The sequence below is a fragment of the Argopecten irradians genome, chromosome 3, assembly GCF_041381155.1.
Source record: "Argopecten irradians isolate NY chromosome 3, Ai_NY, whole genome shotgun sequence".
Lineage (NCBI taxonomy): Eukaryota > Metazoa > Mollusca > Bivalvia > Pectinida > Pectinidae > Argopecten > Argopecten irradians.
Window position 1 is genome coordinate 14,668,401 of NC_091136.1, and position 15,046 is coordinate 14,683,446.

Sequence of the window (15,046 nt, forward strand, 5' to 3'; positions counted from 1 at the left end):
TTCAGAACCATGTATTATTGCAGATTTCAGAACTATGTATTATTGTAGATTTCAGAACCATGTACTATTGTAGATTTCAGAACCACGTATCATTGTAGATTTCAGAACTATGTATTATTGTAGATTTCAGAACCATGTATTATTGTAGATTTCAGAACTATGTATTATTGTAGATTTCAGAACTATGTATTATTGTAGATTTCAGAACCATGTACTATTGTAGATTTCAGAACCACGTATCATTGTAGATTTCAGAACTATGTATTATTGTAGATTTCAGAACCATGTATAGCTTGATGCAAATTCTTTTCGCTGTGATGTCTGGGTATGTGTTGTGGGTTGTCGTTACTAAACTATGGAGATACAACGCCCTCTATCAGACAGTGAGGAATTTCGCCAATCCTGCACCCGTCCATTGGTTTTGGGGACATCTAAATGCGACATTTGTATGTAAAATATCGTTTTCTTTTTCTAGTTGTTTTTAAAATTCTTATTAGTTCATGAATATTCGCTAAGACGATACAGTGTAAAACTAGATAGAGCATGACCTGTTAATGTTTACAATGTGCCGTATTCTTCATACTCACGAATCAAGATGAGCTTTTAATATGTTATTCATCACCAAAAATTACCAACTTTTTTAAAATTACAGTGCTTTCAATGCAAAGGTTTTAATTTTACATTTACAAATAAGAGCTGAAATGATTTTTGGCAGTACTGCCAAAAATCATTTATTTTTTATCAATAGTGAAGTGAAATGAGTACATACGGTGAGACCATGAAGCCTAATTGTGGTCTACAATTTCATTACACATTTTTACAATGTTTTTAGTAATTATAAAGTGACTTCTGCAGGTATGTTTTCATTTAAACATATTTAAGGCATAAAAACAACAATTTTTCAGTGCAAATTTTCGGTGTTATAACTAATGTTTATAAGTCATCTGAAGCCATTTGAATGGTTCTTACAGCTTTATTCATCAAACTTTATGGTGTTTAATAAATTAATGAGGAAAAAATAGCATGTCAAAATTATCGCCCAGTTACGGCATATATAACTTTAATGTTTACAATGTCCCATATAATTACATTGATTTAGATAATTCAACTTTCTTCAAAACCACATACTAGTAGTTACTATAGTTCTTTCAATCAGAAAGTTTACCGTCCATTAATAGGGGTCTCTCGCAGACTGCGTTAAGCCATTGATTCTGTCGACGTAACCACACTAAGTATATTTACATCACTGAAGAATGATTTTGCGTTTAGAACATCAATGTTTAAACATTGGAAGTTATAAAATGATTTTATTTAGATTTAAAGACTTAAAGTACGTGAAAGACTATAATTTTTGACAATATTCTTTTGCTATCGATAAGATTGATGAAGGATATTGAAATAGATACTCTGATGGCCATTAAAACAATGCTGTTCAAGATGACCGACATGCGACCTCTGATCAATATGTCGGACACGGAAGTCTACCGGATGCACCATAATACCAAATGGGCGATCACGTGGTTAGGTTTCCTTGCGCTAATCCAGGCCAATCATCCGGACAGTGCCAAGGCTGTCCTGAAACTCTCGGACCACAAACCTACAGGACCTGGACACCTCTACAACATCCTAACTAGTTTCCTTGGTAATAATTACAAGCATCATTTAGCAACGAAGTCGTCATTGACCCAGATTTGACGTAACAGAACAAGCCTAATGCCCTCAACGCTATGAGGACAATGACTGTTGGTGTCAGGCAATATTAAACCAAGCAAGCTTTTATAGTTTTATCCTTATATGTTTCAAAGATAAGTCGCTTAAAATTATATTATGCTAATATTTTTTTTTCGTTTTATGATTTATGATTTTGATGCCAATGTTCAAAATTTGTATATCCAAAGAAATGTCTGAGCGTATCCCAATTATTTGTTCACAAAATGAAAGCAAATGTTTTTGTGTATAATCGGCCATGCAATTTTGTGATATGAAACAAGATAGGTGTATGTACCTTTTAATTTACAAAGATGGTCTAATTACTGAATGTAAACCTAGTAATTTGAAATGTCACAAATGTTTCATAGTCTTTGTACTTTGTGTCCAGATACCTTTACTGTTAAGGTATCACTGAATCTCTGAGAAGGAAATGTGAAGTTTGTCTGTGATTACACCACATAGGTGAAGGACTGATAAACAGTAATGGTGCCAAATGGAAGAGGAACAGAAAGATGCTGACTCCAGCCTTCCATTTTGATATACTACGGCCTTATGTTCGGATATACAACGAGGCCGCCGACATTACGCTGGTATACCTACTTCAGTAATAATGTGTTAATTTTTCTTATATAGGACAATAGGGTAATATCACATCATAGCAGCCGTTTGATTATGTGAATGCACCTGTAATTTTTAGAACTGTGATAGGCTCGTGTTTATTGTTTACAGTTACGTTATCCAGAAGTTGCTGCAGCAGTGATCTTTTTGACTTTGCGATTAAAGTTGTCGTATTTTTGTCTCGAAGATCCATTGATTAGAATCTTCTTGTTAAATCAAACTTTCATTTCAATTCAAGCACTCGTGTATTGTGAAAAACCACATTAAAACAGTAGATCATACAGACAAAGCAGGCTAACAATCTTCATTTGATCCGTGGTCACGACCCAAAGTTCGCTGAAAAGGGCGAACACCCCCCCCCCCAAAAAAAAGGGGTATCAAATACTGATAATCCGAAAAAATTGAAAATTGAAAAAGGCCATGAAAATAACCCTTCAATATTAGCATTATATAGTTCAATTTTGCTTGTTATGAGCATTTTCATTAAATCAAAAATTTACTTTATCAGCCCATAAAGGAAAAAATGGCGTCGCCATTTGTAACGTCGCTTCTGATTGGCTGAGATGACGGCGTAATGATTTCATAGAAAAAAGAGTCCAAAAATGAATTTTGAATATTAAAGAGATTATCTTTAGTAAATTGAATTATAAGGATTAATTTGAATAGATTATTTATGTTATGGAGATATAACACAAAAATCTGAGTGAACTTTCATCATAAACCGCTTTTAGTTTTGCTTTATATATTCATAACATAAAAAAATATATTCAAGTTAATCCTTAAATAATGACCATGTCTTTATTGTTCACAAATACTATTTAAATGTGTAATTGTAGGAAAAAATTGCGAGATTGATGAAGGAAAGTCCAAAAAGTATAGATATAACTGATGTGCTCAACCTGGCCACGCTGGACGTCATACTCAGGTGTGCTCTGTCGTACCAGGGCAGAATACAGGAACAGTAAGTACACTATCATATTTCAAGTCGTCTAGTTTTCTTATAATACTTTGTAGTTATGAACAGCAGAATCAATCAACATGATACCTACCATGTGCACATTATAATGACAACCTCGTATTATCATGGCCCCAAATGGCTGACCATGTTACGTTGGTGCTTGTCGCTTATTGGGTATATGTTAAGTCCTTATTAGGTACCATTACTTTTCCTATTTTATTGTTGGTACTAAGTACCATATGACAAAGGCCATAAATATATCATATTCACTACAATGCTTTCACTGCAATGGATCTTAATCTGGCAGAAAAGTAAAATTATTGCTGAATGTTTTTGTATGTAAAGGTTTGCCTCATAGAAGGTGGTTGTGTATTGCTTTAATTTCAAACATGGTGTGGACTGATTCAATACGACTGCCAAGTTCATATGTCTGAAAATGAATTGAAGATGCTTCATCGCCGACAGAGCGTAAACGATACACTCATCATTTGAAGAATAATTGGTGTTTGATCATGTAATATTAGTCTGCTTAACACAAAAATGATTTATGTTGTTTTTGATGCATGTGCAATCAGTACTCCATTCCATGTAGGATATAGTGCAAGGGATTTTTTTCGGGATGCAATTAATTATTTTTAATATTTTTTTTTTATTTTGAAGTAAAACTAGAAGCTTCAAACTTTTCAATGGTGGTAATTGTGTAAACTTTTGTTACTAAAGAAAAATACTAAATCGTCCGCTCCTCTTTTTGTTAGAGAAAAATACCATTTGTCAGCGGTGGAGCATCTTTAATGGTCGTATAGCTTTTAATGGTCTTAACTTCATGATTTGAAAATATAACTTTCAAATTGTCTTCTGTTTTGCCATGATCATGTTAACCATTAAATAAATCTCTTTGGATTTCCAATATTTCCGGAGTTTCAGGACATCACGTTTTAGTGTTTCTTTCCTTGTGTGGAGGTGAATTCTTTGAGGACATTACAAAATACTTCACTAAATTCAGTGGCACTTTTGAAAGCATTCAAAAATGTATTAGGGATGTAAAAGAAACTAGGACGGATCCAAACTTGACGAACAGTGCATAGAAAATAACTATCCTGATTGATTTGATGTCCATCACAGTGTTTTATAACTCGACATAATTCGACTTATTTAACATCTTCTTATCCTCTTTTGTAATTTTACCGTTAAGAGAGAAACACCCGTATGCCACAGCAGTATATCGGATAGGATTACTGATGATAAGACGACTTATGTAAGTATATAGTGTATATGAATACACAGTCACAACTCCTACTAATCTGACTGAACTCCTGGTCTCCGTTACACAGATGAACCTATATGGGATCACGTTCTGACGACCTATCTTACAGCCTCGAAAGGGCTTATTTAATGAATAATGTAAATTGCCCACGATACGTTATGTAACTTATGTAGCAACACTTAGACATCCCTTGACAAATCAAAAGGTCCCAAGGGGCTGGGATTTGGTCAAATTAAGGTTGCTCACTACAGGCGTAGGACAGGGTTCATTTAAAAAAAGAATCCAAAACGGTAACACAAAAATATTTCATATCGCAAAAAATATTATTACAGCGTTTTCTTTTTTATATTATAATTTTCATCACATAATCCGCCTGGTATCTACTGACTTCTTCGTCCATTAATATGTGTGTATATGTCGCTAACCTGGAGCGCTTTCATTGGCTGTCAGTAAACAATTACTTGACGTGGCAGCCTCAGCTGGATTTGACCATTTTGATGCTGAGATTCATTGAAATGTCGGTTGTTTTTATGAGGTAAAGGCTCGCAAAAATATATAAAAAAGATTATTCGACTCGTTTGATATACTCTTATATGAAATGAATACTCCTTTAAGATCCTATATAAATCAATATATATATTATCCGCGCCATTGTTAGGTATCCCTGGCACTTTCTTTCCTGGACCTTGTATATGATGTCTGATGATGGAAAGGAGTACAAGAGACATTTGGACTACGTTCACGGATTCGCCGATGATATTATAGCAAAACGAAGGAAAGCTGTGGTAAGGTGCAAGATTGTAAAACTATGTCAAGTCTTCTGCTACACACATATGTGTTGCTAATTGATAACAATACGTGTGTTTGAATTGTTTTGGCTCCACCATTGGTGTTGCTAATTATATACAATAAAATCTGAGATAAACGATGTAACAAACACCAGAGCTGACAGATTGGTTCTTTCGTAGCGTATTTGCTTATTTTGTTATCTGTGATTATGTCCAATCATTTGTATAAGGACTCTTTAATCGTATGCTTGAATTGGTAGTTAGTATTCTGATTCTGGCTCAAGGCAGACGATCCATCATTGTTAGACGGTAAACATAGACTGGATTTCCTGGATATTTTGATGACAGCTCGGGACGAGTCCGGGGTCGGATTGACAGATCAGGAAATCCGGGACGAGGTGGACACTTTTATGTTTGCTGGTAAATGTAAAATTAAACAAAATCTTGTTTCTGTGTCTCAAGCAAAGCTCTCAAGCTCTCCTGGAAAATCAATAAGAATGAAGAAAGTGTGATATTTTGATAATACACTTTATGAATATTTTTCGTTCTATCTTCTGTTAGAAACCTTTTAATGATACATTTTACCGCTGTCAAGGGAGATCCTGTAAAAATAGGGAGAAAAAAAATAGTTTTACTTTTGAACATGTTAACATTATTTGAGATTATTCGCAACAGTCTTACTTTGAATAACTCAAACGCTATGGGAATGACTGTCCGGAGCCATAACAGCTCTAGATGTGGTCCACGACTTAAGACTAGGCTATCATCGTGAAGCCAAAGGACAAAACACAGAACCTTCCTCACAGGGACGAGTGCCAATGGACACGTTTGGAAGAAAAAAAGTCAGTTAGAAAGATGAAAAAAGATAAAACGTATAATGAGAATCAGAGTAGGAAATGACATTACAAAGCAGAAGGAATTTGTATTACAGAATAAAGTTTCGAACCGATGCTGCAATCGGATGAAAAGAACATGGAGCCTTCAATAACAATCCTCCATATGGAAAGTAGAGGCATGGACAATGACAAGTGTTGTTTCTACAACCAAACCCAGTCAAAACAATTCTACTATTGAAATTACTGTAATGTTCAGATGAAACATAGACCTGATCTTAATTTGATGTGATAGTACTCATTTCAGATTTGGAACAAAAGATCACATGCATGCGTCCATTATTTACCCTATCTTCATAGATATCGTCTCGACATATTCCCTATCCTAGCCTCGACATATTTTCAATCCTAGCCTCGACATATTCCAGATTCTAGCCTCGACATAGTCCCGATCCTAGCCTCGACTTCCCTATCCTAGCCTCGACATATTCCATACCCTAGCCTCGACATATTCCCAATTCTATCCTCGACATATTCCCTATCATAACCTCGACATATTCCCAATCCTAGCCTCGACATATTCCCTATCCAAGCCTCGACATATTCCCAATCCTAGCCTCGACATATTCCCTATCCAAGCCTCGACATATTCCCAATCCTATCCTCGATATATTCCCAATTCTAGCCTCGACATATTTCCAATCCTAGCCTCGACAAATTCCCAATCCTATCCTCGACATATTCCCCATCCTAGCCTCGACATATCTCGACATATTCCCCATCCTAGCATCGACATATTCCCGATCCTATCCTCGATATATTTCCTATCGTAGCCTCGACATATTCCAAATCCAAGCCTCGACATATTCCCGATCCTATCCTCGACATATTTCCAATCCTATTCTCGACATATTCCCTATCCTATTCTCGACATATTCCCTATCCTATCCTCGACATATTCCCTATCCTATCCTCGACATATTCCCTATCCTAGCCTCGACATATTCCCTATCCTATCCTCGACATATTCTCTATCCTAGCCTCGATATATTCCCTATCCTAGCCCGACATTTTTCCAATTCTATCCTCGACATATTCCCAATCCTAGCCTCGACATATTCCCTATCCAAGCCTCGACATATTCCCAATCCTAGCCTCGACATATTCCCTATCCAAGCCTCGACATATTCCCAATCCTATCCTCGATATATTCCCAATCCTAGCCTCGACATATTTCCAATCCTAGCCTCGACAAATTCCCAATCCTATCCTCGACATATTCCCCATCCTAGCCTCGACATATCTCGACATATTCCCCATCCTAGCATCGACATATTCCCGATCCTATCCTCGATATATTTCCTATCGTAGCCTCGACATATTCCAAATCCAAGCCTCGACATATTCCCGATCCTATCCTCGACATATTTCCAATCCTATTCTCGACATATTCCCTATCCTATTCTCGACATATTCCCTATCCTATCCTCGACATTTTCCCTATCCTATCCTCGACATATTCCCAATCCTAGCCTCGACATATTTCCAATCCTATTATCGACATATTCCCTATCCTATCCTCGACATATTCCCTATCCTAGCCTCGATATATTCCCTATCCAAGCCTCGACATATTCCCGATCCTATCCTCGACATATTTCCAATCCTATTATCGACATATTCCCTATCCTATCCTCTACATATTCTCTATCCTAGCCTCGATATATTCCCTATCCTAGCCCGACATTTTTCCAATTCTATCCTCGACATATTCCCTATCCTATCCTCGATATATTACCTATCCTAGCTTCGACATATTCCCAATCCTAGCCTCGACATATTCCCAACCCTAGCTTCGACATATTTCAATCCTAGCGTCGACCGGTGGAGGTCATTTTACACTTGAGCTCTTATGCCCTTAACCTATTCATTGCTTTTGTACGCAAATAATGAAATAACAATTTCAATACATTTCTTTTTGTTTTTCTTAACCAGGAAATGACACCACTTCGACGGCATTAAAGTGGGCTATCTATAATCTGGGAAAGTACCCGGATGAACAAACCAAAGTTTATCATGAGGTCTGTGACGTCATGGGAGATCGGCCTACCGTAGAATGGTGAGAATTGATTTTGGTGATAACTCAGATATTATAAAAATGTATTGTATTATCTTTATTAATAAAATCCTTCTGTTAAGGAAATCATAAATAAATAAAAAGTTATATTTCTTTTCATTATATGTTTAAGGTGTTTAAAATAATTGTCGGCTTTAGAAATGTCATGTGCGTGGTAGCTTATTCTGTTTTTGTATATTGCTTCAGGGAGGATCTAGGGAAGCTACAGAAATTGACACTGTTCATGAAGGAAAGCATGAGGCTATTTCCTCCGGTGACAATTACATCCAGGGTCCTCAGTGAACCTTTACAATTAGATGGAGTTTATTTTCCTACCGGAACTTCTGTTTCGGTTAATTTTTTCTATCTTCATCGCCATCCAGATATCTATCCTGACCATAGCGTAAGATTTCTCTTGGTAACCAAGGAAACTGTATATATTCTAGCTATCGCATATCAAACTAAACACAAAATTTGTTCTATGATGTATACAGCTCTGAAAGAAGTAATTGTTATTGATAGTGACTTACTTATGTAAGAAAAAAGTTAAAATTTGATGGATAGTTTGCGAGTGTTCAAGCAATCTCTTGAGTATATTATTTCTAACATGATAGCAATAAAGCAATGCCATTGGTGAATATCTTCTACTTTAAGGTTTTCCGGCCTGAGCGTTTTCTTCCTGAGAATATGGAGGACCGTGATCCCTACGCCTTTTTGCCTTTTTCTGCTGGTCTAAGGTATGATAACAATAGACAGTCCTTCTTACATACAAAGTATCGAATATATAAATAACAGTTTGCATTCGATGTTGATGTAGTCTACCTCATTAGTAATGATATGTCGTATTAATTTACAGGGCGGGGGATCACGCGACTCAAAATGATATGTTTCACGAATACTGCCACTTAATGCATATTTCCCATATAGTACAGCTTATTTTTCATTCAATCCTTATAATTTATAAATTTATATTAGACAGGCTTCGCGGACAGATTATTTACTTATAAATCAACATTTCTTCCACTATTTCACATAATTTCACATATATTACGTGATATGTTGTTGTGATATGATAGAATCTTACATGGGTCTGCCAAGTGGACAAAGATATCTCAACCAGAGTGAAAGATTTTGGCTGGTCAACCCGAAGCTTGCCGCGGGTTTGCGGCCAAAATCTCCCACGAGGATTGAGATATCCCTGTCCATTTGACAGACCCATGCAAGATTATTTTTCTTCCATAATTAAAAAAAACAACAACAACAGATTAGGAATTATTTTATTTTGTTGACAATTTATTATCTCCGCATGTATCGATGACGTCATTGTCAAGCGCATGTAAGCTGTCTTTTCCCTACCCCGGTGAAAGACAGAGTTATTTTTTCCCTAGCAACCGCGGGATAACCATTTCAGGTATGGGAGAATATGATTTCATTCCCAGGCAGATTAGCTGTACGTTAGTGTAGTACAAATTAAATCTAAATGATGCCTAAATGTTGTTCTGATAAGCTCCATGGACGAAATTTTGTCTTTTTTTTAAAACACAAACTAAATTCTAACATAGAACATGACCTATATAGCCATACCAAACATTTTTGGAGTTCTATGTGGGTACAATATAATGCATTTGTACAATTTTTTTAAAAATTTCTTTTGTATCAGATCCATTTATACTTCGTTTAGATTTAATTTGCACTGCAATAACGTACAACTAATCTGGGAAGGAAATCATATTCCACAACAACATAACGAGTAACATATGTGAAATCATGTGAAAAGTAGAGAAAATGTTAATTTGCAAGTAGATCCGTGAAGCATGCTCAAGCTCAAATTGCCGATCGCATGATCTTTTTTGCAGAATGTTGTCTAAAACTATGATTTCGTACACGAAATTACACAATTAAACAAATAGCAATACACAGATGATTTTAGACTATAAATTATAAGTACTGAATGATAATATAAGCTGTCCTACTCCTGAAGTTGCAGGATTTGTCACTATCTTTCTGTGAAACATATCATTTTGAGTCACATGATCCCCAACTCTAAATCTACACGAGTAAGATATCGTATTTTTACAGGAACTGTATCGGACAGAACTTTTCTATGAATGAACAGAAAGTGATCTTGTCCAGGATATTGAAAAGGCAAATACAGAGAAAACAAGTACTACCGTTTGTATTCTAATGCTTGTATATTGTCAATAAGAGGACGCTTTATAGGCGGAAAACGTACAGTTAACAAAAAAACCCACTTTACGGACGGAAACATATAGCACCACCAAATGAACGCTTTACGAACGTAAAATATATCCCCACCAATTGAACGCTTTACGGACGTAAAATATATCACCACCAAAAGAACGCTTTACGGACGTAAAATATATCACCACCAAAAGAATGCTTTACGGACGTAAGATATATCCCCACCAATAGAACGTATTACGGACGGATATTATCATACAGCCAATAAAAGGACGCTCTACTAAAAGAAAAAATAGATCATTAGTTCACAAGCAAAATATTTTTTATCCGAAACTTTGGAATGCTTATTATGTTACTGATATGTGTATGCTTTACAGAGGGAAAATACATTTCGTGTTATCGTTAGGTTTTGTATATTATATTTAAAGACCAGTTGAGGAGTAATGGGCCGGCAGATTGATAGTCTAAAGGAAGATATCTCACATCACAGGTTTTTGAGATATCATTTCGAAAGTTGGGGTTACAAAATCCGCCCACGCTCCGATTTTTTTTTCGAAATCTGCAGTGTTAAAAGTCTAGGAACATGCCTACTTTACATGTGCTTTTTATCTATTTTGTATTTTTTAAAGAAATGAAGGGCCTACAATGATGTTTTCTAACATTACTTTGAGTATGTTGCAAAAGGACCCCTTGTGTCCATCTTTTGAACATTTATTTTAAAAATATTTTTTATGTTAATAAAAGATATTTTATTCTTTATTTTATTCCCATTTATAATTATATTTACTAATTATTTTTAAGACAAATTGATTTTCAAGCAAAACAATTGAAATTTTTGGCAGGATAAAAATTTAGGATATTTGGTATATTCGTCGTGCTGTCGATGTTCACTACACTTTTAAACCATTAAAAAACATAATATAAGTAAAATCTTATAACAGATAATTTTCAAAAACATTGAAATCTGGAAAAAGAGAATTTCATAGGCTGAAATGTCAGGAGAATTTTGTAAAAATACAATATGATTGTTAATTCAAATTTGATCATATACACCATAATAAAACAACAATTGGTAATAAAATTTTGTAAAATAACATACAGTATATACTATAAAATTAGTGCACTTTCATTCTTTCAATAGTACAAAAAAGCCTGACAACTAGATATGTTCTTGGGTGAAAAAAATAGTTCTTTTTTGGTATCAGAAATCTAATAATAATTGGAATTTTTTTTTTCGTCAGCAACTAAAACTCAAAAGATACAAATTAAGATTATCCATTACTCTTATGTAGGGAAACAGAGTTACACTCGATTTTCAAATGAAATGTGTTTAATCGAAAAATAATACCAGCACTACAAAGGCTACAATTTTATTTTTGACTAGTCAAAATTTATTTCGTTCAATGACTACAATGAATTTTAAAATGTTACTTTCTCGTTCAGCATAGCTCATATGCACCAATTTTCTCTTATATCTAATACTATCTAAATTTCAACCAATTAGAGAACTCTTTAATGTTTCCATGGCAATAAATCTTTTTGAAAGTGATACCATGTTATTTAGCATAACTTGTAACCTCTATATACCAATTTTCACTTAATTCTGACATCATTTAAATTTCTGCCAGTCAGAGGCATTCGTTATGTTACCATGACAACCAATATTTCAAAAGGTGTTTCCATGATATTTAGCATCTAAAATTGTTACTGTACACAAATTTTCATTAACATCGGACTCTGGAATCATAAACTGGAAATGTATAGCAATGTGTACTAAAAAAGAAATGGACCGTTGCTACCTTAATTCTTTATTTTCAAGTCACTCAAAAACTGTTTTTCTGGATTTCATTTCGAAACTAATTTACATATAGACAGAAGATGTAAGTCATTTTAATGGGAGGTGGAGTAATAATTGTGGACAAAACCCGAAACAGGGTGAAATGACAATAATATTGTTTCATATTTAATGTTTATAACTATTGTTTCAAATTTATAATGAATAACTATTATTCCATATTAAGTGTATATAATATTTCAGATTTAAGAGAAATCTATTGTTTCAGGTTAAGGATTATATCTATTGTTTTAGGTTTAGGATGATATCTATTGTTTCAGGTTTAGGATTGTATCTATTGTTTCAGGTTTAGGATGATATCTATCGTTTCAGGTTTAGGATGATACCTATTGTTTTAGGTTTAAGATGTTATCTATTGTTTAAGGTTTAGGATGATATCTATTGTTTTAAATTTAGGAAAATATCTTTTGTTTCAGGTTTAGGATTGTATCTATTGTTTCAGGTTTAGGATGATATCTATTGTTTCAGGTTTAGGATGATATCTATTGTTTAAGGTTTAGGATGATATCTATTGTTTTAGGTTTAGGATAATATCTATTGTTTCAGGTTTAGGATTGTATCTATTGTTTTAGGTTTAGAATGATATCTATTGTTTAAGGTTTAGGATGATATCTATTGTTTAAGGTTTAGGATTATATCAATTGTTTCAGGTTTAGGATTGTATCTATTGTTTTAGGTTTAGGATTGTATCTATTGTTTCAGGTTTAGGATTGTATCTATTGTTTCAGGTTTAGTATTGTATCTATTGTTATAGGTTTAGGATGATATCTATTGTTTTAGGTTTGGGATGATATATATTGTTTTATGTTAAGGATGCTATCTATTGTTTAAGGTTTTTGATTGTATCCATTGTTTTAGGTTTAGGATTATACTTATTGTTTCAAGTTTGGGATGATATATATTGTTTTAGGTTTAGGATGCTATCTATTGTTAAAGGTATAGGATGATATGTATTGTTTTAGGTTTAAGATGATATGTATTGTTTCAGGTTTAGGATTATATCTATTGTTTTAGGTTAAGGATGATATCTATTGTTTTATGTTTAGGATGATATCTATTGTTTTAGGTTTGGGATTATATCTATTATTTTAGGTTTAGGATTATACCTATTGTTTCAGGTTTTGGATGATATCTATTGTTTTAGGTTTAGGATAATATCTATTGTTTCAGGTTTAGATTTGATATCTTTTGTTTTAGGTTTAGAATAATGTTGGACGAGGACCATGAAGTCATTCCATTGTACGAACTGACTTTCCGCTCAAAGAATGGAATACACATTCGATTTGATGAAAGATAAGAGATGAACTAGACTGATATGCAAGACTGTAGTTCGCTTTGTGTCAGTGTGAATTCAAATATTTACTATTTTTAGACAAACAAATGTAGTGCACTTATAGTGAGAATTATAAACTTGATTAAAACACAAATTGACGTCTCGTCATTGTAACATGATCCGCACTAGGGTATCAACACGTGTACAGGCTTTCACCATAAACCTTCAGCACATGAACATCAAATCACAATATTACGGTCATAAAATGTCAACTCAGGCTGTTTGATGCGTATGTCGTTATAATAAAATATACAAATGAATATTATGTGTGTCATCCAATTGCCTTTGAGCCTACCACAGTAAGAACGACCGATATGGGTTCTGTTTCTACCTGGTATACGGCTATTCTTGTACTTATCACATGAAATTATACGTTGGGGCAGATTTGTGTAGGTTTCCGTGAGGTACTTATATAATGCCACCAGAGGTCGCACGAGTAACCATAACGAGCTCAGCAATGCAAGTATGGTAAGGAATGATACAAACACTGTTTCAACAATGTATGCTATATTTATTTTACAAAATATATTAATCTTTTTTTGTTTTTCTTCAGAAAAAACTGAATACACTTGTACAATGATTCAGATATACAATGTATGATGCAATATTTAACAAAAACACCTAAAATAGTTACAACAAAGCCTAATAATTAACCCCTAGAGTCAATGCTAGTGACACCAAATTCAGCACTAGTGTTATCGTTGTGGTCTGTAATCTTCGGTCAGCTGGCAATCCGTTGCTACCTGAGTACAGCAACACACCCAACATACAAACACATCAGGAACCAACATGTCCATCAAGTGTTCACACAGAACGTAGTCATTGCCTTTCAATAACCAGTACACTACATCTACAAACATTTTGTTCACACAGAACAAAGTCAAACAGGGGACCGCGATGGTTAAGATGTCACGACATATTATCACCTCTGCGTCGCGAATTCGAATCCCATCTTGGGCATCTACCAAGTACTGATTGCTGGACGGTGGTTTTTCTCCTGATACTCCGTCTTTCCCCTACCAACACACCTGACACATCCTTAAATGATCATGGCTGTTAGTAGGACGTTAAACTAATAAAACCAAATTAATAACCTCTCAGACTCGTTTCAAAAAATATTATGTAAAATGAGCACCCATTTTACATCCTATATATCTACATCAATATATAATAAATTTGATGTAAAATCCTTACGGACGAAAAATGTAAGAAACAAAAACAATAACGACTGACTAGTTACGTGAGCGCTAACCATGACGATGAAAGTTATAGTCAGTTACATGAAAGTTATTAACATTCTCGGTAAACGCCATTATCGAGACTCCATGGGTTACTATTACATCCCCTGGACTATCTCCTAGTTCAACTG

The 15,046-nt window shown here is 34.5% G+C and overlaps 1 protein-coding gene across 1 annotated transcript; it reads left to right on the forward strand.

The window, feature by feature from the left end:
* On the forward strand, positions 1–13,765 carry LOC138317630 (ultra-long-chain fatty acid omega-hydroxylase-like). The gene is made up of 11 exons (XM_069259429.1): positions 1–446; positions 1,438–1,642; positions 2,173–2,300; positions 3,165–3,289; positions 4,479–4,541; positions 5,209–5,335; positions 5,623–5,758; positions 8,167–8,290; positions 8,495–8,690; positions 8,942–9,024; positions 13,542–13,765. The coding sequence occupies exons 1-11, from the start codon at positions 285–287 to the stop codon at positions 13,639–13,641; spliced, it is 1,449 nt and encodes a 482-aa protein (XP_069115530.1). The 5' UTR covers positions 1–284; the 3' UTR covers positions 13,642–13,765.
* Positions 13,766–15,046: the final 1,281 nt, after the last annotated feature.

Bases quoted from the DNA above. Each gene is read 5' to 3' on its own strand.
- LOC138317630 (XM_069259429.1), top strand. From the start codon at position 285: ATGTATAGCTTGATGCAAATTCTTTTCGCTGTGATGTCTGGGTATGTG. The intron at 2,301-3,164 runs GTATACCTACTT...GTGTAATTGTAG, and splicing joins AGGCCGCCGACATTACGCTG to GAAAAAATTGCGAGATTGAT. The intron at 9,025-13,541 runs GTATGATAACAA...CTTTTGTTTTAG, and splicing joins CCTTTTTCTGCTGGTCTAAG to GTTTAGAATAATGTTGGACG.